At 36.1% G+C, this 25,290-nt stretch overlaps 1 protein-coding gene across 3 annotated transcripts in view; it reads left to right on the top strand.

Annotated features, from left to right (window-relative positions):
• Positions 1 to 25,290, top strand: part of LOC110054273 (uncharacterized) — a 62,749-nt gene that overhangs the window by 9,077 nt on the left and 28,382 nt on the right. For 2 of the 3 annotated variants that reach the window (XM_089280459.1, XM_020760646.2), the window contains exons 4-14: positions 1,935 to 1,982; positions 4,321 to 4,419; positions 7,995 to 8,036; positions 8,729 to 8,832; positions 12,801 to 12,864; positions 13,199 to 13,291; positions 16,817 to 17,098; positions 18,376 to 18,433; positions 18,902 to 18,985; positions 20,450 to 20,517; positions 24,198 to 24,286. In XM_089280459.1, coding sequence (XP_089136585.1) covers positions 1,935 to 1,982; positions 4,321 to 4,419; positions 7,995 to 8,036; positions 8,729 to 8,832; positions 12,801 to 12,864; positions 13,199 to 13,291; positions 16,817 to 17,098; positions 18,376 to 18,433; positions 18,902 to 18,985; positions 20,450 to 20,517; positions 24,198 to 24,286 — 1,031 coding nt within the window. The remainder of the gene's footprint in view (positions 1 to 1,934; positions 1,983 to 4,320; positions 4,420 to 7,994; positions 8,037 to 8,728; positions 8,833 to 12,800; positions 12,865 to 13,198; positions 13,292 to 16,816; positions 17,099 to 18,375; positions 18,434 to 18,901; positions 18,986 to 20,449; positions 20,518 to 24,197; positions 24,287 to 25,290) is intronic. The other variant, XM_089280460.1, reaches the window with a different exon arrangement.

The following is a 25,290-nucleotide window of genomic DNA, read 5'->3' as shown; positions in this document are numbered from 1 at the left end:
CAAAAAGTTTTGTTTTGGTTAAAACCACAATATTTAATGAACTTATTAAGTCAGGATTATTTAGCACACGACCAAGGGCAACGGAGACTGGGGCTTGTGACGTCAAACAAGGATATTGGTGCGAGTTTTGAACTGAAGAGAAGAGGAGTAGATATAAAAGATAACTACTGAATTTCCATAGTATGTTAATGAAATAACCTTTTCTTGGCAATCTTAAACATGTATTAAGTTGTTTAGATGTATTGTGCATTTATCATCCAAAATTCTTCAGATTCTAAATGCTGCAAGATTGTTTCCACAAGCTTGTAAACACCAGTTGATGTAGCATACTCATTCCTCAGGGCATGTAAAGCTGTACTAAATAAATCGGAATCACTTCGAAGATTTGTAGAAAGAATTTCAGAATACCCAGACTTGGGATAACTGTTTGCATGGCAATTCGCCGAAGAAAGTCTCATGTATTAATTTTTGCGATGGCTATTCATTCAGCTCAGTAAGCTATGTGCAAATGTGAAGTGCTGCAATTCCAGTCGATCTTTTGAGTGTAAACAGACTGAGAAGGTTTGAAACTCTGACTCTAATCAGCAGCAGTCACCAGAATCACTTAATACATTCAAACAAAGATAATATTTTGAATCAACAAGATAAACTACCTTGAATTCTACGAAAGTTCTGTACCCAAATGAACCAAAGCCCTCGTAATTATAATTTCATCTTTACTTATTCTTCGCTGCAGATTCACCGATCAATCAAACCTGACCATGAAATCTTCCCAAATCTTGTTTGCTGAAGCACTTAATGTACACTGCCAAGAACTTGATTGGTCCTTACAGTCTTATACACATTTTCTTGCTCAGAATAATGTTACAACAACTCGAGGCGAGCAAGTACATGTGTGCAAATGTTGTATGAATGATCTCCTTGCATGACGTCACAAAATGCGCTAGACCCAGATCCTTTTGACTGGCTCTGCGACTCGGTAATGGTTTTTATTATAGCAATTTTTCACAACTTTGAAAATTCATAAAAAATTGTGGTTTCAACCAAAGGCCAAAATATTTTTGGTATTATGATCAAGAATGTATCACAGTGACTATTATTTTAGACTGAAAAAAATTGAGGGGTTATAAGCACTTAAATTCTCAAACTAGATGCTAATTTAAAAAACAACCTTAAAGTTACGTCAGATTTATGAGAATGCTATGGTTGATAAATAACAAAATATATTAATGGTAATATTAAATATTGATCGATAACAAAAGCTTTTATTTTGATATGCAAATCTTTTAATAAATTCAACACAGATGGAAAAAAAATTTGTTTTGCTTTGAATGTACTTGATAAAAATAGTACTTGCCTGTTTATGTGTTTCTTTGGATTTGCAAATATAACTTTGGAAGGAGTTTAAACTGTTTTGACAGAGAAAGGGCCATTACAAATAGATTCTGTTCAGTGTTCAAACACACAACTTACATGTACCTGATCTAGATATTAAGTTTCTGTTTTCTTATTTGTGATGGCCATGCCTGGCACTAGCTTCCCTTCAGTCAGAACAAAGGCTTTTTAATTTTCTTTTTAATAAAAACTTTAGCATTATAATAGTTTATATCGTCACGTTTGAAACTTTAAATTTGATGAAAATTTGAAATTTGTGTTTTAGCAGCAATAAAATGCCTTAATTTCAACCTCTGTGCACTTGAATTAAAATTTGCCAACTATCTTCAGACTTCAGAAGTTTTCTGTGTGTTTATAATGTCTTAATTAATGATGATCATAATATCAATTAATAATATATTAATGATGCATGGTCATGATAAAACCCTGACTAGGTTTTGTACGGAATCTTAAAACATTATGAACTTTCCACTACAGTTTTCAGTTGATGATAAACCTTAATGCACAGAATAAACACTTAACAGCATGTTGTTTTCCAGGATTCCATGTTAAGAGATGTTTCAGGTTACATTGTTAAAAAAAAGAAGGTAAGACCACCCGAAAAAGCAAATTAGCAAATAAACTTTAAGTAATAATTTACTGGCTGTAAACTGAATTTCAACACAGATCCATTAAGCAACAACTGAACAAATAATTATTAAATACTTATAACTGTTAATAAATTCTGTTTGTTGTGATAAGTTACATACTTCTTTGACCTACCTTTCTGAAGGGGTTTTTGGCAGTTCATGTTATGGACTAGATAGACAGATGGTTCAGATATTATGGATTTAAGCTGGATATGAATGTATCCTATAGAGAGCATTCTTTGACGTCTCAGATAAATTGCCAGCTGGTACCAGCATACGTACTGTTGCATTTGTAGCTTAAACAAAACAAGACACCCCACTTGTTTGGAGAAGGGTTATGAAAGTAATACCACGGTGACCTCTTTTTTAAATTTTACTGCACACATTCACAATATGGATAGAAGTACATCACTAATAGTACTATTAGTATTAATTTACACTATTTACAGCACCTGTGACTAATTGTAGAGACCACCTCTTTCTCTGATAATAGAAGGTCTTTACCTTGCACGATAGTTTAAACCTTTTCATTAAAATATCAAAAGACAGCACATAAATTATATAAGTTGGTCTTAAAATGAACTTGAAATCAAGCTTTAAAACAATTAACTCCCTCTCTGCCTTTTGGACTCCTTTTTCATGTGGTCAATCCACATGTTCTTAATGTATAACCGGTCAGTGTAAAACACAGACTGCAGACTGCAGACCGGGGGTAAAATGCAGACTGAGGGTAAAATGCAGACTGAGGGTAAAATAAAATATTAATAATAAAAAACACAATGATCAAATCCAGATCAAATAAAGACGCGTTCCCGTAATATTCTTTTTTCCAAAATCCCAAAAACTCAAACCAAAAGACATTTCCTAGCCTTAGCCAAACATTATATTATCAACCTCGACTTTTTGAACCCCCCATTTTGTTGAACCAAGTTCCCACAAGGGCCCGAACTAATCGTAATTCTATTGCATCTTACCTTTGTTTACATCTCGGCCATTTTGAATTTTGTTTACGCAATTAGGTCTGGGACCGACCAACTCTTGCAGCAGAATTCCTTCATCCTGTTTTCATCGACAAAGGTTTAATAAGGGTCAAAACACCGCAGGCCTTAGTTGCTTCAAATGGCCTTGGAATTGTTCGGAACACAAGGCAAGCAAAACACGACAGCACAACAACAGGGCAAGCTAAACTTGTAGGCATTGAGCCTAGTTTGTGGAAGACATTCAATTTCTGTTTACGACTTAATATATCAAGAGGTTTGTGAATTGGTATTTACTGAAAGGTGACAGTCGGCTATCCAAACACGAGAAATTATAACATTTCGGCATTCTCAAATAATCGTTAGTATGACCATTTTGTTTGAAGAGATGCCAAAACTCGACGTGTACAAAATTCAACTTCTGAGTGAGGCCTTTGTGTGTTTCGAGAGTCCTGACGTGGCCTTTTTACGAATACTATTATTTTATCCTTATGACTCGTTTTTTATTATTGATATTTTATTTTACCCTCAGTCTGCATTTTACCCCTGGTCTGCAGTCTGCAGTCTGCAGTCTGCATTTTACCCTCAGTCTGCATTTTACCCCTGGTCTGCAGTCTGTAGTCTGCGTTTTACACTGACCGATGTATAACCAAGTATTGACCAGTTTTTTAGATCTCGAAGGTAAAATATCAAGGTTATATTAAACACTGCTTTAAACTATATGATTTATCCCATTAAAGCCTGTGCCAGCTGCAACCAGCTATGAAAAGTGTTGGCCTTTGTTCCACTTCTGATGTCATCACCTTTAACAAAATTGGCATCACTTATACTCACGTTCTGCGGGAGGGAAAGATCTTCCCAATGATATTCCAATTAGAGTGATTGGGTCAATGAAGCCTAAAATGTGTACAAAAATGCTCAGAAATTTGAGTGAAAATCTCAGAGCAAAATTTCCCTCGACTACACTCGGCTACTCCATGGTAAGAATTACCCGTCGCAATGATGCTTTCTTGGGAATTCTTGAACTGGAAGCAAGCCCAGTAGAAGGTCAATAACTGCAGCAAAAACGTAAGAAAAGGAGAAAAAGGAAAGGTGCAAAAAGATCAAAAAAATGAAAAGCCTAGAGATGTAGGTCACTTATAGCTTTCTCATCCAAATTTTGATTTCTGCACATGGCTGAGCAAAAGTGCCATAAAAAATGTCATAACCCTTGGCTCTATATATTTTTGGACAAACTTTCAAATTAGTGAACTTTGTGGCCTAATTTTATTTGCTTAGCCTAATGTTCCAATATAAATGAAATTATACTACTTCAACAGGAAGCACTAGAAGACAGAGAGAAGCAAATCCAGTCATTACTGGCAGATAGAGAATTTGAACAAGCAGAAGTTGCCAGTGCTACAAATGAAGTTGCTAAGGTATTGTGAGGTCCTGTAAGGGGATTCTATAGTAAGATACTCTTTATTTCCTGGCAGGGCTTATTATGCGGTATTGTGTTGTACATGTACATGTTTACAAGGAGTATCATGATCATCTCATAGTTTTGCTTACAAGAAAAACAAGGGTTATGCCCTCTCACTTTTGAATTGAATCAAAAACACCGCCAAAACGGTGATGGATTGCTACTACTCTTGCCATTAATTTGTACAGTTCAGACAACGTCTACACACACACTGTTTCGTCTCTGCAAGCTGCTTACAGTAATGTATGTCAGGGCTGGAAATAACAGTCAGTCATTGGACATTGTGCAACCAAATTTTGAATATGTCCAGCCAATTTCACATTATGATCGGACATGATGTCCGAACATTTCAATCACCAACACCAAGTTATTGTCCATCCATAATAGTTGGTTATATGCATTGTTAAAAGGCTTGAAGTTGGTTGCAACTGGTACGGTCGCCAATGCGGCTAAAATTTCATCTTTGGCGACCAAAAATTCTGGTTTAGTCAACAGCCGAAAAGACGTCTAGGTTCACAGGCTACCATAATGGCGACTACATTTCTCTGTGTTGACATTTAATAACCGTTATTTTCTCAGACATTATGTCCTTCCAGAAATACATAGTGAAAGATCTTTGCTTCCATAACATTCAACATAAGAAAAGAAAGCAATCTATCCTTTTGCTTTGCTGTAAAGGATTCCCTCACATCAGAAAACCGGCAGGTATATTTTGTAGGTTGCAGGTTGCAGGTTGAAATTGAATTATAACTGGAAAACTGCTGGCACTTAAAATAATTAATAACCTTTATACTTGTCAGGGGTTCTTACATAAAGTAGTTTGCGTCTTTCACATAGTGAAAACACGATCAATCCGCTATAAGTACTTATCGATCGAGATGCTGAGACCAGTGAAATCTCTTCAAAGCCATCTGGATGGCTGCTCCACAGATTTTTCCATCGATTCCAGATTTGGCTCAGGTCTTCCCTCCACAACAGAAGATTGCCATCACAAATGAAGCAAATAAATAAAGAAATGAAATATTATAAAATTTTAACTGACAGAATATACTAGCACAAGCTCAGAGTGCTTTCATTTTGGTACTCACAGGGAAGAAACCAAATTCAGCAGATATTTCAGATGATATTTCAGATGTTTCTTCAAAAACAATAATTCATTGCAAGCCTAAAATCATAGGAATATACTCTCCTCCCATCACTTTGGCCAGTTTGGCACTTAGGTGGAAGCTACCTTTCTGAGTGATTGTAAACAGTGTCATGTAACAGTCATGGTAAGTCTACCACCTGTACGTTTCTTTTAAGTGCTAGCAGTTTTCCAGTTATAATTAAATTTCAACCTGCAACCTGCAAAATATACCTGCCGTCAGAAAACTTGCAAATAGCTAATTGTGTTTGAAATTGCCCCATAATGCATTGCAAACCCTTGAGCATCGAGTATCTCATATATGCCTACCAATTGTGTCTTTTGTAATGCGTACACAAAATTAGCGGCCAAAAAAGTCTTGGAAATTTTTTTTCTCTACTGATTTTATGCATTGAGTTCTTTTCTGAATAAAATTCCACTTGATTTTTATCACTTAGTTGCCGAATGGCTACTCAAGAATTTTTTTTTAATTTTGGGCTCTTGACTCTGACAGTTTGAGCCATATCCAGGAGCTCATTATCATATTTAGGAGCCCATTATGGGCTTCTGCCATATCATAAAGCAGAAGTGTTCATCTATCCTGTACTTGCCAAACAAAGTACTCTTCAGAAATCTCCCTATTATGCATTACATGCATTGTAATATGCTGCTAGCCCTTCATGTATGTACCCTAAATAGAGTCAACTTTGGTCAGGAGCCCATCACTAGGAGCCTACAACTCCCATACTAAGTCTATGTCATGGTATTTTTACAGACCAGTCTATTTTTAGGCTGCTTTTCCCATGGAAAAAGGTCAGTTCTAGTCTATATGAGCACGCATTGGTAAGGAGAAAAATGGCGACCTCAGGTGGATGTGGCGAACTAATCTTCTCGTGAAATTATAAAGTCTGTGCTTGTGATTGGTCACTGAGGTTCTTGGGGGGGGGGGGGGTCTGAATTCGCAGTAAATTTAAACTAAAAATAGATTGGTTTGTGAAAATGCCAGGACAGGAATAATCGAGGTAGTTGCACACTCCTAGTGATGGGCTGCTGCTTTAGAGGGACACAGTCAGCTGGAGCACATGCACATTAGATATCATTTCATAGCTAATTTGCATATCACAGAGATGCAATCCATACTGTTTTCAACCAAATATGGTAAAAATGATATCATAGAATGAGAAAAGGCACACTCAAAGACAGGTTTTTCAGTAAACAATTGAAAATCAAGTAAAACACTGCGAAGATTGAAGTGGATTTCTAGATGTACTTTGATTTCAGGTTGAGGTGAACTTTTTTCAAAGTGAGAAAACTAGTGTCCAGGTCAGCGGGGTCCCAAAGCTGACTGTTTCCCTTTAATGGTAGCATTCAGTAGAAAACTAGGTTTACTTGAAGAACATATAATTAGGAGATAACTAGGAGAGATTGGTGTGGTCATCTACTAGCATAAAGTCATCTAGTTAATCATAAATAATAAATAAATCAAATTTAAACACAGTTTTGAACGATTTGTATTGAAAATCTTGACAGTATGCTAATAAATTTTCTTATGCTAATTATTATGCTAATCATTATGCAAATTAATATTCGGTCAAATTGATAAGATGTCCAACCGAAATGAAGATTTGAAAGGACACGTGTCCTGTTAAAGAAGAAAAATTATTTCCAGCACTGTATGGAGGTGATCAAAGGCTGGTAACTGTTTTTAGTCATTCAAGTAGTCAGGTTTGTTAGTTGAGCAAAGCATAGATACATGTAAAGTTATACATGTGCCTGTATACAAAAATTGCCTTGTTCCTGAAAGTTTCAAAGACATGCTTTTACTTAACTGTGATGTACATAAATACAATACTAGAACTCAGAATTCTGTCCATTTGTCCTACTGTAGGACAAATGTAGACTGAGAAACTCTCACTCCATTTTCAAGGCCCAAAATTAAATTATTTAATTCTCTCGACACTGAAAGTCAGAATGCCTCTAGTATTGCTGTGTTCACCTCTAAACTTTAGTCATCTTTCTTGGTATATTTATTAGTATATTTTACTTCTCTTAGTGTGCTTGTGTGTGCTTTTTTCACTGTTTTTTTTTTCTTCCTTTGCTTTTGCGCATTCGTGCATTTATTTTTGCATAACTACTTTTATCCTAAATCATCATTTTGTGTGCTGATGACAGCATTTTTGCTCTTTTGTGAAGTCTTAGGTATCTTTAAGGTACCTTAGTCTTTTACAAAAGCCTTATTGGCTTCCCTGGGCTTCCTTGCCTTATACATTGCTATGTTGTAAATAAATTCACAAATGGCAAAAATGAAACAAGAATAAGAATAAGTTGTGTACATAATGGCAATGATATCTCAGGTCTTTAAATTCACCAAGGTTATATTATATTGAAATGTGCTTATTTCATTGCAGGCAGAGGAAGAAATTACCAAACTAAAAGAAAGTCATAATGAGGTACAGTACATCTACATAGTATAAACAATTAAACAGAAATAGACTAGAATGAGAAACAAGGAATTTAAGCAAATTTTTTAGGGTAAAGACTGAAATGGAGGATACATGTAGCTCTAAACACATTCTATAGGAAAGACAAATAAGATGTTAGATGGATGTCTAGGGAAGTACATGTATACTACATGTCCCTTCATTTCTTTTGGTTAACATCAAACTAATTCCATAGTCTAGAGATAGAAGGGGAGGTTAGCAGTGTTCAGACATCAGTGAACTTAAACATCTGTTATCTATACTACATACTTGTCTCGTGAATATATGAAAGATCATACATTTGAACTGCGGAGAAAGATATGAACACATGATTGATCATCGCAGTTATACATTAGACAACTCAAGCAGTAGTGAAATTTAAGCCTGAAAAAATTCAGGCTTGAACAGGATTCAAACCCATGACCTCATGTCTTCATATACTACATACTGCCATACTGTTAATGGTCTACTACACCATTCAGCAGTGGGTACCAGCTTGAGGTCAGGGTAAACAAAAATGCAAGAAATGTATGAAATAGCTCCACTCCCTCCTCATTCTAGTGCTATTGTTTATATGCATGTGGAATGCAGGAAAGGTCTACATTTGTGTTTTAGTTAATTCCTTGGAAACAAATAATAATTTCAATCTTTTGGTTGAACAGGTCATTTTTGAGAAAAACAAAGTCATTGAAGAACTTCAGCTTTTGGTTAAGACAGCCAAGGAAGAAAAAACAGAGCTTCAGACACTGCTAGATGAAGAGAAAAGGTAAAAAGTAATATCATGGCACTGTTTGATTAAAAATATCAGAAAATTGATGAATCTTTTATTAGGGTATGCAAATATGACAGATTTTTAAGAAGCTTGTGTGTGTGGCTTGTACTTCAGTCTCCTCTTATACTTTCTCAAGTGAAAAGAGATTGGTAAATATTCTATCCGTCAAGTTGAAAATAGATTTTTTCAGGAAGCAATAAGAACATCAAAAAAGTCTCACACACCTTTGTAGTTCATCACCAGGCCACCAGGCCTTGGTCTTCAGTCTCAATTTTGTGGCCACAATTCCAGCATGTTCCTCTTGTGTGGTAGCTAGGATGTGCTCTCTCAAACTGTGGTGAATAACAGTTTGAAGCAGGTTCCATGTGAAACTACCTCAGCAATGACACAATATTATACAGTATTTCTTCTCTCGCTGGAAAGTATTTAAATTCTTTGTTGTTCCTGTCATCTTCACAGATGCACTTTTTATTACTTCACATAGCTTAGCATTTTGATGGAAATGTTGTCATGCAGAGTGTCCAGTTCCTATTTGTTCCTATTTTTTTGAGCATATTCCTATTTTCTCCTATTTTTTAAATGAAACCTATTTTTCCTATTTTTTGCTGATTAAGCAGCATGTGCTACAAAATTAAAAATGGATTTAAGCCTCAGGCATTTCAGATGTGGATTTAGCATAAAGTAATTGGTGTCATGACTTTGATGGTCTAAATCAACAAAAATGTTAATGACCATAATTAATTCTTTGTCCTCTGTTGCTTAATGGATTTCTGCTCATAACTTAGATTTACTGTTTGAACCATATTTTCAATCATTTTCTGTTGCACCTATTGTATCTACTAGTTATATAAATGTAGTTCGGGTGACTATGTTGTAATCTACAGATAATGTTCTGCATTAACCCATTGAAAATATATTAGGTATCCATACATGCCCTTCACTGAACTGTCGCTGGCTTATAGATATATAATCATATACTGGAAAAGCACTACCAAATCAAATGATATTTCTGCTTCTCCTTCAGAGAAAAAAAGAGCCAAATTAAGGGTGAACTGTCATTGTTAAAGTGCTCCTAACCTCTAAGTTTTTTTCTTAGCCGTCAAAAATGTCCTGTTTCTTTTGATCACGTTCATTTGGTGAAAAAATTATAGTTGCATGATCTTTCCTCAATTTTATGTGAATTTCCAAAATTCATAAAATACGAGCCACTGTGGTTCACCACCGAGTTATAAGGTGAATGGGTCTAAGTTGGTCTGTGACGTCGGCCGGGGAAGCCATTTTGTTTGGAGAGATGCTGAGAGACCAAAGAGACTGCAGATCAGAGGGATTGTTCAGAGGAAAAATTTACTAGAATGCCTGATAGGTGTCACTCACTCACTCATGCCCATTATGCCGGCTGGCATGTAGGGCAGCAACAAAGGTACCCCACTCCTGCTTGTTCCAGGCCAGTTTCTGAATGGTACCCCAGGTGTGATGGAGGGTTTTGAGTTCCCCTTCCACAGTTCAACACCAGGTGTACTTGGGTCACACTTGTTTCTGCTTACCTTCTGGTGTCCAGTGAAGGGCTGTGCGGGAGATGTTGCCTGGCTCTCTTCTCATCACATGTCTGATCCATCTCCAATGCCTTCGCATGATGATGGTGCCCATGCTGTCTTGATGACAGCAGGCAAGAAGATGTTGTTTGGAGATGGTCGCGGGCCAGAATATTTGCAGGATTCTTCTACGGTACTTGGTGTGGAAGGTGGACAGTTTGTTGAGGTCGCTTTCAGTCATCCGCCAGCATTCAGAGCCGTACAGTAGGGTGGAAAGTACACAGCTCTGGTACAGTCTTAGCTTGGTCTTGGTACTGTACTGGGATGACTTCCATATGTTGTTTAGCATTCTGAAGGTGTTCCTGGCCTGGTTGAGGCAATTTCTGATGTGGCTGCCTGCTCCACTGTCATGCCTCACAGTGGTACCAAGGTAGGTGAATTCTTCGGTTGTTGGAAGATCCTCTCCTTCAATTTGACCGGCAAGGGGTTTGGGACATTCAGCATCATCACTTCTTTCTTATTCTGGCTGATCTTCAGGCCTACTTCTTGTGCAAACATGCTGAGATGGGTGGTTTTTTCTTGCATGTGCTGATGAGTTTGTGAGACCAGAGCTAGGTCATCGGCGAAATCCAGATCTTCTAGGGTTGAGAAGAGGGTCCATCGGATGCCCTGTGGTTGGTCTGATGTTGATGCAAGATATTCGCATGATAGGTGTGTAGCTGCAAATTACAGTGATGTGGTGGCTCCTTCGTAATGTACATTTGTGCACACCATACCTTTCTTTGGCGATTAAGCAATGAAATAGGTAGGTTCATTTCGTCACAATACATTTTGCCAAGTGGGAACCAATTCAAGGAATAGTTTTTCAGTAATATGCCTTGAAAACTGTGTACTAATAATTGGAGTGTTATTATTTTTTATCGATTTTGTCATTAAATCTCATTTGGCTTTTGAACTAGAGAATACAGCCTCATTGAAACTGAAAACTTGATACGTACAGGTAGTTGTGAAAATATTCACAAGCCCATACAATTGCTAGTGTCTCTCAGTTTGTCTTTCAGGTTCTGGAACACTGCTACTTGATGTTCCCCATTGGAATACATGACTCTTTTTTGTCAACCTTTGCAGTGACTTGGAGAGTGTTGTTAGATTTTGTAAATTACCATATCCAAGAGTGACGTTCCAAAACTGATTCTGGTCCTCTTGTGTCTACCACTGCTTTCAAAGTTTGGTGGAATCCCTCTCTTAAGTACAGCTTGCTAAACACTATACTGTGGCTGATACCTTGAAGTTCTTCATCAGTGGTTGAAACAGAATACCATTCTGTACAGCATAGTTTGCTTGCCTCATATCTACAAGTCTCAACTCCCCTTTGGGTTTTAGAACTTCAACTACAGGACTTACCCAGTGTGATGGACTCTTTACTTTTCCAGTGATATCCTTTCTTTCAAGCTCATCCAGCTTCTTTTTAATCTTATCACTTTTATATGCAACTTCAGCTACCCACAGTGATTACATACTCATCATCATCATTTTTAGCACCTGTGGCACCATACCTAATGGAGTTCATCTCTTCTTGTTTTGCAGGTCCTGTGGTGGAATCCTCTGTTGCTGGTGACATTTTGGGTTTGACAAACCTCAAAGTGACAAAATGTTCTATCTTATGGCACATCTGACACTTTCTTGTAGAACAACATCTATCATGACTAAAGTGGTGCACTTTATCATCTGCCTTTGCTTCTCTACCTTTGAACTGGTCAGCACCTTCCCTGTATTCAATTCAACAGTATTTGCTTGTTGATTTTCCATGCCAGTTATCCTTCCTCCTGTTTGAGGTTTCTGGAAAGGTGCTTTTTGTTGGGTTCCTTTCAATTGATGCTCAAGTGAACATCAAGTGTTTGCAAGGCTTTTTTATATTCATTAGCAATTTGTCTTCTTCCACTTCCTCCAGTGGTCCAGGATCTTGAAAGGTTTTGAATAATTCTTGCTCTTCAATACCAGTGCAGTGTAAAAACAAACCTTTTTTTCTGAGGACAGTGAGTAATTCCTTTTGCCATTACGTGGTAATCAAAGGACTCTGACCAATATTTTCATTGAAGTGCTACCGAGGTTATGGTGCCCTTGCAGTCACATGGCAGAATTCCACTGAATTCATAACTTGCTGTTGCCATGTTGATTTTCGCAAAGGTACAGGTTCTCCTTATCCCCGGTGTTGTATTCGACCTCAACTGTGTCTTTTATGAACAGTGCATTTAAGTTAAGCGAATTGAATCCAACAACAACAACAACAACAACAGACATAAATCTCCTAAAACCTCTGCTATTCCACATTTCTCCCCTTCCACTTGACTGTTCTTATGTATTAGGTCATGCGGCATACACATAGTGGAAAAGCAGGACAGGTTATGTTTGACTATATTTTCTTTACAGGAAGGTGGAAGATTTGCAATTCAAGTTGGAAGAAGAGGAGATTACTCTTGGAGATGAACTACAGGTAGTTCTACATTTATGGATTAATCATTCAGTATTGTACATAATAAGAACAAGGTCTGCAATGACTGATTTGTAAGTTACCAGTGATTGTATAACTTGGATAACATATTTTTTTAACGTACAAACTGTAACTCTAATAAGTAACTAAAATTGTTTAAAAAGTTTCATTTAATTTAATCGGCCATTCAAGCCAACCATCCAGATTACTTCAAAATACGTGCTGAGCACCCACGTCTGTCATAGCTTACGTTAAGTGGCTAATGAGAGCACATCAAACTCCTCCATTGTTTTGGCTAATTTAAAGTCATTAAAACGTAATGTTACCTCTCCTTCAGATTGAGCAGAAAGAAATTGAAACTCTGGAGATTGAATTGAAGGAAAAGGTTGCCTCCCTTTCAAGAATTAAAAAAGAATTTGATGAAATGCAGGTATTGTATCTAGTTTTACAAATGAATGGTTCATCAGACTGTCTTGCAGATTCTGTTCATAACTGAGGAGTAATTTGTCAGAGATGCTCTAAGAACTTATCACTGGAAAAATGTGAAATGAGGTCACTGTAGCAAGTTAATGAATATGCTGTTTTATTTGGAGGAAATTTTAGCATAATTAGTGTAAAGGCCTGACTAAACTAGGAGACCTTGTAGTGGAAACATTGTTTCTTGTTATGTTTCCTGGATGGCCAAATTAGCAGAAAGCAAACGGAATGTTTTGCTGCCCTGTTGGCTAAACGAGAGGATTTTGTTTCAGAAAATCAAGGGTTGTGCCTGCGTGTAATAGCAGAGCACCATACATGTAACTATAGCAGAGCTCGACATTGAGACTGCTATTTTTCACAAATTGCGACCAATTGTTTTTTCACTGGTGACTAACTTTTCACACTTGGTTGCCCCAGGCTGGCCCCTAAGATATCTATGGTAAATTTTTGTTTTAAATTTTCATACTCATTGAATGAATGGAATGAATGTCAAAAGTATGTACAGTAGCCTTCGAAACGGTGTTCCTTTTAGTTGCAAAGTGAAATTGGCATCTTTCATCAACTACATTCCATACTAGCATCTAACATTTTTGAGCAAAAATTTCAAGCCACGCCCACAAGACAGGATCTTGGTACCTCTGAGGGGTTCTTTTCAAAATTTTCGACAGGCCCCCCCAGTTCTTTTTATATGGGAGTGCCCTCCCAGGATGCAGATGTCGGATTTCGCTATTCGGAATGACTTGAACATATTTGATTATATGTGACCCTCCACGGGAAAACAGGGATAAAGGTGATAGCATGCTCACAACATGCTAACACAGCACACTTAGTGTGTCATAAGACAGGCTTTGTGCGCATATTTAATTCGTAGCACAATGAAGGACACAATGATTTGTTTCGAAGATGTTAACACGCTAAACCTTTTGTTTTGATTAGGGTGCGTGAGTTAGCACGCTAGAACACGCTAGAACATGCTAGAGCTAAAAGGAACAAGGCGGAAAGTTTGCGATCTCGCTCTCCAAAAAGTTGGAATTTTATTATTTTACTCTAAAAGCTTATAAATTAGTGACAATTAATAAAGAGCGACAAAGAACGGGAGAAAAACTTGGCATCCGTGTTGGACAACGAACAAAAGATACTATTATTCTGGATAACCTCAAACACAAGTAGAACATTTTTAAACAAACTGATTACCTTCCTTCCTTTGGAAAGAAATACAGCCAAAGAAAAAGTTGCTGTCTCTGATTCTCATCGGTGCCGAAGAACAACAAATTGTCGCATTACTGTACACATATGGTGTTGGTTACACGTGTTGGGAAGTTAATTGATGCAACTAAAGTTAAGTTTTCCAATGTAAAGTGTAAGCCTTAAAAAACTAAATCCTGTTGTAGTCATATTTGGATAGTTTAGATCAGTTCATTCGAGAAGAACAATTTTACCACCGCTAGTGGGAAGATTTTGGTGACGTGCTAGGCAACGAGTTGGGAACGTCTCAAATTTCATTTGCGAACAAAATAACTTTCCAGACACGGATGCCTTTGGCTTTTTGTTGGTTTATAATTATTTTCATCCATTTTGTAACGGTAACTTTTTTCGGTTAGTTCTGAATTCATAGATATTGGGGCTTCACTATCAATTTTCCCTTTTCGGCTAGATGGAAACGAAGCAGACTGCAAAACGGCGTGTATTGACGTCCCAGAGTCCCATAGTGCGTAAAAGCAAGTTGTTTTGTTTTGGCATCTTGTTCGTTGATTTCTGTGTAGCACATGTGAAAAAAACAACAAACATCTTGACATCTGCCAAGCAATAAGGCCAACAAAGAAAGGTTCTGTGACAAAACTGTGACCTTTGTATATGTAATTGTTTGTTTTGATTTCAACATTGTGCAAATGTAAAGTGTCACGAAAAGCTGAATCTGATCGGATTCCCCTTGTCGTTTGAACAGCTGATTTTTTGTCGTGAACAGATAGCAGCAACCGTTCGAATGGCATCCTATCTTGAACAGATAACACACGGCAAGGGAACAGTTTTTCTCATGAGAGGTCAAATTTACTGTTCAATGTGTATAATTTTCTTTTTAATTGAAGCGGCGGCAAGAAATGTGCTTCACAATACAGATAAACATGACAACTGAATCTCGCCTTCTGTCGAAACGGCAACATGACAACAAATACAAGGACGAGTTACAATCAAATCCGGAAAATTACAGTACTGTTATTTTTTACAGACACTTGACCGACACACTTCATTTCAATTGCGATTGCGGTAAATAAATGGTAAGTAATTGTGTTGATCGATGAGCAACCACAATGTTGGTCAATGTTCTCTTTGCCTAAAACTCTTTCAGCACAGTTTTTGAAAGTATCGCCCTTTAAGCGTGTTGTGGCACGCCATCTTTTGTTTTCGAAGTTTAACACGCGTCTTTGTTTGACTGCATTGTTAGTGTGTGCACGCTTATTGTTCTTAGTGTGTCCATCCAAACAAAAGAGTTTACTAATGAAGTGTGCTCCTGAACACGATTTAAGCATGCTAAAGTCAAATTCTTTTATTTCCAAGTGGAAGCGTGTTGTGAGCATGCTATCACCTTTATCCCTGTTTTCCTGTGGAGGGTCACATATGTACTTTAGCAGGACTTGTTATCGGTGATTGTCAAGATATGGATAGGCCTGATGTACACATAACTTTTTCTTTTCATATATGTCAAATCAGAGTAGATTTGGCTGTGAAGGCTGATTTGCACACCCTACAATTTTATAATGAGCAGAACTAAAAACTAGTCAACACTGCTTTCACAGTGGCTAAACTGAGAAACTTGTTTCCGAGCAGCAAAATTTGTTTCCGCAACATAATTTATGTTTCTTATGGGGCTAAACTTGGAACATTTCCATTTGCAATGTTCAATGTTTCCACAATAGTGTTTCCTAGGTAAGCCAGGCCCAAAGTCTGCATGATTTCTTGCCAAACATTAATTTTACTTTTATAGTTTGACCTGAGATTTGCAACCTCTCAAGACTTTTCCTGTGGAATAGTAAAATCTTAAATACTGTAGCCCCTTCAAGATGTTTATTATTTAACAATGTTGTCTTCTTGACTGAAAGTCTACTATTGATTCTGAAGATCATTGCATAAAACAGCAGAATGTTAAAATCTATTAGAATATTAAAAGTTTACCACAAAGTTAGTTTGTCTTCAGTGTGTTCTATGGAACAGCATGTCAGTTGTCACCCCCTAAGAACCATGCTTTTTACAGCATATGCGAATGTGAAACAAAGAGCATCAAGAGCCAACTAATGATAGATGTTCTTATCAGCTAAGTCATCTGTGTGGGACAATCTTTTTGATCTGAAATTAATCTTCTGAACATAGCCATTTACCTTTATCTCCTCTTCTGTTCTTGTTGTATACAAGACTTGACTATATAGTTACATGTAATATGCTTAATATTATGGTTAATGGAAATTTGGTACATTTTCTCCAGGATGAGAAAAATGCAGCTTTGGTGAAGATTGCTGAATTAAAGGATGCATTATCAGAGTCAGATACCGAAGTTTTGAGTTTCCGTACTTCATTGACTGAATCTGAGAACAAGATTAAAGAACTAGAGGCAACATTATTTGCTACACAGGAGCAGCATTCATCTGATACCAGCTTTAGAGAACAAGAAGTGACAAAGATTTCTGAAAAGATTGCTGCTTTGGAAAATGATCTAGAGGAACATACAAAAATCAAGTCCAGCCTTGAAAATGAATTAAAAACAACTGTAAGTATAGTTTAGTTTGTACATGTTACTGTACCTTTCAATGACACTCAACAGTCCTGAACAATGCTCTAGAAGCAGCTATATTTACTAGCTAACATTATTCTAGGCCACCTCTTTTCTTTTTTCTTTCATTGCATGAATTTTCATCAATCAACCAGGCTTGCTACAACTTTTGTTTGTGAAGGACTTGCCCAATCTTCCATCCCCTTTCCTTCTGCCCACTGTAACCACCAAGTAACTAGATGCTCTAAGAGTGTTTACTCAGGCTTTGAGGAATGGTTTTGTTTTTTTTTCAAAACCTAAATTTTGATTGTAATGATAAACAAGAGCTAATTTAAGTATCAAAGTCACGGAATAGCACATTCTTTATTCTTTTGACACCTTTGATGTTATCAATAGAACCACGTGAAATAAATGCACTTGTAATTTTATCGATTAAGACAACTGAGAAGCATTAATTTTCAAGAAGTATTGAAGGTAAACAGCGCTATTTGACCAAGATTATATCCATCATTGGTGAGCAAGTCTCCTAATAAAAGGCCAATTAAAGTAATTTAAAGTAATTTGTGCTTTCATAAGGTGCAACAGAGTCTGCAGCAATATTTTGTGTGAAGTTTCTTTAGTCACAAATTTACAATCTGACATTTTTTTATCCCACTAACTCAAGAAAGCAATTTTGAATATGAACTGTTTGGAAATAGACAAGCCACTAAGGAGAAATAGTATATTTCCTCTCTTTGTTTGAATCCTGGCAAACACATTATATGAGTGTAGTTTGAAAACAGTAGATGCTAGAGGCATTTTTAAAAGATACAGAATCATGGAAGAGTTTTTTGCTCTGAAAAAGGGAGAAGTGATGTTACCCAACATATAATTGCAATGCTGCAAGTATCCACAACCTCCACTTGGCATTGCTCAGTTGTCCAGTGATAACCTAGTTAGCAATAAATGATCATGAGGTTTTTTTCTTTAGGAAGAACTTGTTACAGATATAGTTAAGAAATTAGACAAAGGTCTTAAATGGATACTGACGTGTGTCCATGACATTTTTCTTAGAGCCCACTTAATGGAGACACCCAGATAATATAGACACTATGGCAAGTCCCCTTGGTGTCTGTATTAACAGGGTTCCACTCTATTTTGTTTACTTCATTTGTTGTATTTCGTTGAAATTCATTTGCACTACTTTTACTCACTACTGCAAAAAATAGATTTTTTAAAAAATGTTTTTTAAACATCAGTTGTTCATATTATGCTATGTTACACTTTTATTGCAGAAATCAGAGCTTGTAAAGACAAAGGAGGAGAATGAATCTCTGCACAAAATGATTGAAGGTATGTGTTTTGTTAATTTTAACAGTCTAGTCGCTGGTAACACACAAGTTAAGAGTGCTGTCCTGTACTGCTGAGTACCATGACTGAGTCTGAAGAATTGTTGACCCTGCTAGAATCAAAATTGTCCAAAAACCAGTGATAATCCAGCTCTGTGTTACAGTGGAGCCCTTGTACAGAAACTTCTTTATAACAAAAACCCCAGTCATCCACATAGCCAAGATTAATAACATTAAAATGAACAGAACAGTTATTATCAGTTATTACTGATGTTATTATCAGTTATTACTGATATCATATAATAAGTGCTCAAATTTAAAAATTAAAACCCAATTGTTGTCCCTCTTTCAAATGCCAGACAACCAAACTTGTGATATTTGTTGCCCTGATGAACACTTTAATAGAGCATTCCATAGTTTTGTTAAATTGAGGCTTTTTTATTGACCATTTAAAAATATCTTTCCTCTTTAGATCTGACAGACAAACTACACACCAAAGAAGATGAATTTGCTTCTCTCTGCAGTGAACTACAAGTCATCAAGGATACTACTCTTGGTAATAAATATTTATTTTTTGGAAGTTATGTAGTAATGCTTGATTTTGCCATAATCAGCAGAAACCAAACTTGGGACTGTTTCTTTGTACATATGTCAATACTGTTCAAACATACTTCGATTAACCAGGCACACCTTGTACTTTGAATGAAAATATGGGTTGCATGACAAGTAAATACAAATTGAATATCGGAGAGTCCCAAATAGCATACCTGAAGAAACTTATCAAAAACCATTCTATTTAAAAACTACATGTATTCAAAAACAATAGTGAGTCTTGAGGCCATGTCAGGTCAAAATTAATCAGCAATTCCCCCTTTTGGAAATACACAACAACATATCTGTTTAGGATCTCATTCACACACCAGTTCATGCTTATAAATAAGTGTCATATAAGACGCCATATAAAACACTTCTTAAAAACAGTTGTTTTTTTTACAATCCGTGGCAAAAGTAGTTGAGATGGGTTCAACATATTGCATTGTTGAATAACAAATATGGAATTCTGCATTATTAGAGAGATTAAGCATGACATTACCTCAAATGGCAAACAGCAAAAATGAAACTTTTGCCATCTGTCTTCAGCTGTCTATACAGTATTGTGACAATATTTGTATTTGCGGTGAATAGTAGGAGACATGTTTCTATTTTTGTGTGATTAAGTTATTAAGGATTAGAAGAAAAGAACACAGATTCAGAGGTAATCTTTGCCATTTGCCGTTTGCTGTAAACGTCATGCTTAAATTCTCTATTATTGCTTTAACGTGGTACCCCAATCCTCCCCCACTGCCCCTTTCAATGTTGTAGTTGTGAACACAATCTGTGTTCTGTATATCAGCATTGATTGGCGGGGGTAGGGGACAAACTGGTCACGATATACCCAGCCCGTTTTATGAAACTCAAATAGGCGTAGAAGTTTTTGTATTATGTAGAAATTATCGTTAACAAACGAGTTCAGGCGTAGGGTTGAATAAAAACTGCTACAACAGACTAAAAACCAGTGGTAACCATGGTAAAATGCCACCATTTTACATGTACACGCTAGAGCAGAAGTACAAAGTGATCGGTGATAAACGTGTGGGGTGTAGAGGTGTAGTGGTCTACGAAAAATTCTACAGCAGTATGAGGTTCATAAAATGAGTGCCACTTGGGCTACAATAATTGCAACAAAAACAATACAAAAGGCTCTGTAAGGTGAAGTGTCTCAACACTTTTGTAGCTGATTGTAGTCAAGTAAATGCAGGTTGGATATGAATGTAAAGAGGTGATATATGTCAACAAATGTTTGTAGAAGCACTTTTAGTAGACACATTCATAACACATGCCAGTGAGGCTAACCAGCTTCTCTGAAATTTACATCTTAGTTTAAATTGTATTTGCCACTTTCAAGAAGACTAAATTAATAATGTTTAAAATCCATTCTCCAGTAGTAAACAACAAAATATGTTTTTCTATTTCTTTTAAGAACTTCAAAAGCAGCTTCATATAAGTGAAGTAAAATCAGAGAATCTCACTGCAGACAAGAATAAACTGGTTAGTGTACATTATTTTTACTTACCTTTGTAAATTAACAGATGCTGATTTTGTCACTCTCTCTAGCACAGTAATACTACACTATAACACTAACATTTACTTCTTAAAGTGCCCAGAACCTAATTTTCTACATTTCCTCGTGAATCTACACATCACCCAAAGGATTTCTATAAGAAAATATTTTGGTTTTAACAAGATGCAATTTTAAAAAAAATTGAAAAGTTTTAAATTTGCTGTCATTTTGGTTCTCCATTTGCCTTACGTTTTGTCATGGTTCTCTCTGTAATGAAGGAACTGTGAAGTATTTATCAGGAAACAGGTACTTCAAAATGCTGGTAAAGAAGTCAACTTCAAGTGAAGTTTCTTTGAGTTTTGTGAAAAAAGTGTCTAAAAAAGTGCCAAAAGGAACAACAAGATGTGGACATTCAATATTTCCTTTATTTTCTAAATACAAGCAATGCCAATTTCATATACATTCCTTAATCTGCAGCAGCTGAGCCCATTGGCCATCATAATCAGTGGTATGGGTGTACTGTACAAAGTGTAGACTTACACAGATCATAACAAAATGTCCACTGGGTTTTTTAAAATCGCAAGACTTTGGGTTTTCACAGGGCTCTCACTCCCAAGTGTGCCATGTGGCACAAAATACCATTACATGCTCAGTATGTGGTCACTTCTTATCAGATTTGAACAGCAAAAAGGTCTTGGACAGATCTGTCATTTGAAAGCATAAAATCATACTCCCCATCTATATGAGACTTGATTAATCACCCCTACAAATTGTGCATTTTTTTCCTCCTAGACTTTTAAGGTCAAGTTGATATCTGACAATAACCTAAGCTATAGTTTTGGAGTATACCTCAACTATAGAAGGAATTGTTATTTTTTAACATTTTTCTTTTTTCGTTTTAAATGCTTTTCAATTCAAACTGAGGCATCCTCTTTGGCTGTTAGTATGAAGTATGGTATCCCACAAATGATATCTTTCAAACGGTATACTCTGTGTGGTCCTTGGGTCTGTAGTTACCTTTTTACAAAAAGTGTGGTTTCCCCACAGGAGTGAAAGGGTTAAGTAGGTTTGGACACTTCAAAATTCAAAAAATAACATTGAGAGGAAAGAGAAATTGTTAATTTATAATAAAGTGCATTAGTTGTGTTATTACACATGTAGCGCAAGCTGGAGCTCATTAGGGAGTCAGTCTTCTTGACAAACGATTACTACTACAAGCACAGTTGACATTAAATACAACCAAGCCTTAAGACAATCACATTGGCATAATGGTTGTGTTATGAATATTTCTCCTCTTTAGTAATATTCAGAGGCTGGTCAAATGTGCCATTCTGTAGTTTTTCAACTTCCACGCATTTAGCGGCCAAAAGTTTATCATTTCACAATTGAGCCATTGGTGTAGGATAGTGGAACAAGTAAACATTGATGCTTTCAACCTTGTCTTTGTGGTACATAGCTTGTGGTAGTGTTGTACCAGTTTAAGTTAAAAAGACATAAGCAACCTCTCAAATTTGGTTATTATTCAAAACTGGCTCAGCTGTGGCAATAGTGCACAGCCTCATCCCAATGGTCTTTCTCAGTATGCACCATTGGCCGATATTATTTATTTTAACAACTTTTGCGTGGTGAAGTAATGATACATACGCGTATTACATTATAGTAAAGCTATTTAAAATAAATACTAGCAATACTATTAAGATTAGTACAGCTCATTTTGGTGAATTGTACAGTGCCTAGAGCAGGCATGGATAGGCGCTATATAAATATTTACTATTATTATTATTATTATTATTATTATTATAATTATTATTATTATTATTATTATTAGCAAATCAATGATATAAATGCAGCTGCAGTGTGACTTTTGTGTGAGAAACTACTGTAGGACCTATAGCTGAGTTTTTTTCCTCTTTACCTCAACAGTTTCCTAGTATTCTTTTATTCACAGTGTGTCAATGAAAGGGTCATGGTTAGACTCATACTCATAAATCTCAGGGACTTGGACTTGATTCTGTCACTCTTCTAACAAAACAAAACAAAAAAACACAAAAACAAACAAAAACAAATAACACTGACTTGCTAACCAGCCTAGTGCTAACCTTTCAAAAAGCGGATGACTGTATAATGGAACCAAGTAGATAAAAGTTCACACTCTTTGGCCCTGTTGTTACAAATGAATGTACTTTATGTGTTTAAACATGCAAAGGAATTGACGTTAGATAAAGTTCTTATCAGCCAGCATTCATGTAAAAGTAATTTTGCTAAGTGAAAGTGTTACTGAAGTGCTGTAGGTATAACAACAAAGTAATGCACTGGCACGGCTACATTTGCTTATAAAAGGAAATTGACAAACCAATGCCTATGGACTCTTTCAGAGAAAGCACGAGCTGAACATCTCAGTAATAAATGGGTTTGGTTCTAGAGTAAACACAGTTCTGAAGATGAAAAGTAGAAAATTAACTCTGAAGTAATATTTCAAGTGCTGGAAATCAACAAGTTTTCTTTCTTTTGATCATTGGCCCTAGAAAGGAAATGGGGAATCACAAAAGGTAGAGAAAATGTCTTTGACCTCAGCTGGGATTTGAATCCACAAACTGCATTCATAGCTTTGAACTGTTTGGATGGCATCAGGATGGTGTAGTTATATCTGGCATAGCTATACAGTCATAAGTGACAGGACATTGGAACTGTGTCAACTCTTAAAACATGATTCACAGTTGGAGAATAGGCTTTTTCTGCAAATACCACAGTACTCTTCAATGTACAGGTTTACCCTCGCATGGTTGTAGCAAATTGTTTCAGTCCCATTGTTCTAGTGGTATAATAGAATTTAGAGTACAGGTAGTTAGCTTACACTTCAGTGCCATGTCTTCTGGTACTAAAGAAACAGAATTTTACATCTGAGGCCAGTGGAAACTATAGGTTACAGAAAGAACAAAGTGCAATAGTATTGTTGTCCTACAATACAATAACATGCACTGTCTAATTTAGCAAATTTTAGTTTAGTGAAGTTGTTGCAAGACATGTGCAGGTCATGCAAAGAACCTGGTAAATGTATGCATGTTGAATACAAGGCTTAACCTGCAGTTTGAGAAATATTATAATGGTATTTTCATGATAAGCCTATTTTGTCCAGTGCATGCAGGAAATTCAAAATATTAATATCTTCAAATTAATTTGGTGCTCATGTAACAGATTTTACTCACTTAACTCACTGAAAAGTTGTACCAGAATTGTAAAAAAAATAGTCTGATAGTGTTACCTTTTACATTGATTACATTATTTATCTTTGTATTAAATGTTGCTATCTACTTGATTTTAATTATGCTGTAGGAATTACTCTAACTTTAATGATTCTAGAATGGAAAAACATATAACATAAGTTAAAATCACTTTGAGCCGAGCTTTAAGCTTTGTACTCCAGTTATTACCTTACTTACATGGCGTCATGTCTACCTGTATGACAATTATCACACAAGCACCAATCAATTGCTATGTTAATGATGCAGTATTAGTTGCTGCATGCAGTTTAAACAATTTTTTGCTGTGAATGACTGAGTAGCTATGCACCATTTACTGTATAAGGAAACTGAATGAGCATATTTCTGTCAAACATTTATCTAGAAATGATCAGTACCTCAGTCTATCATTTGAAATTCTACTGCAGGAGTCAGAAATTGCAGAATTGGCAAAGAATTCTGGTGATAGTTCCCAAAAGATGGTTTACCTCAATGAACAACTCAGGGAAAAAGACAGGTAACAAGTAGACGTCCAAAGTAACCTGCATCCTTCATTTGATTTTCAATTATTTTTTTCACGTTTCCAAATTTCATGTCTTTTTCCACACTAGGAGGTCTGTTCAAAATATACATTAAAAACCTGGACTTCAAGAAGTTCAAGGGCCAAGTTGTTTTGTTTGTTGCATGTAGTTTTATAACTTGCATTAGTGGAGTGTACCCTTAACACAATGTTTGTTTCTTTAATATTATTTTCCATTTTCCCTTTTCAAAAAAATCTGGTATACATCCTTTATATAGTACATAAGCATCATTCATTACAAAATCTGTCATTCTTTGAATAGTGTGTTACAGCTGGCCCAAATGAACAGAAAGAGACAAGTTGTCTTCCACTAGAAATGTCTCAGTTGGGGTCAAGAAAATTTGTTTGTTATAACTGAGAAGTTATTGTGTGATGGCTTCCATCTACACCTAGTTGATTTCTTCAGTTAAAAATCACATTTTCCAAAAGACGTTGGGTAAAGGTGGATTGTATTGTGGCTGTGTTGTTGCTGTAATTAAAATCATGCCGTCAGGTTTTATTCAAGTACAACAGACAATCATAAATCTCTTTTTATTATATCTATAATAATATTCCAAAGGCTAAGAATAGTTAAATACTGTAGTAGGGGGGAGAAACTTGTAGTAGTTGATCCTTCTGAGGAACTTTAAGGTCTGCTTTGACTATGATCTTCATTTAAGTGGTTGCTTATGATACAAGACTTAAATACCTGCAGAGACAGTTACATGTATCTTTATTTTGTAAACTTCCTACAGTTCTAAATAATTCTTTGTAAGAAATTATCTATAAAACCCAATTTGAGTGTCTTCTATATAGATTTTTTTTTAGTAAGAATGGGAAAAAATATTATCAATATTTATTTAATTAAAAAAGTGTTCCACTCTGCCACTATAATGCTTCTTTGGTGATAAAACTGTAATGTAATTGTTACTTTAAAATTTTTTCATTGTTGAATTGTACTC

Source organism: Orbicella faveolata, unplaced genomic scaffold (assembly GCF_042242905.1).
Source record: "Orbicella faveolata isolate gen_17 unplaced genomic scaffold, um_ofav_v1 contig_47, whole genome shotgun sequence".
In the NCBI taxonomy this organism is placed as follows: Eukaryota; Metazoa; Cnidaria; class Anthozoa; order Scleractinia; family Merulinidae; genus Orbicella; species Orbicella faveolata.
Note: the sequence above shows the minus strand (reverse complement) of the source record. Positions and strands in the feature narration are given on the sequence as shown.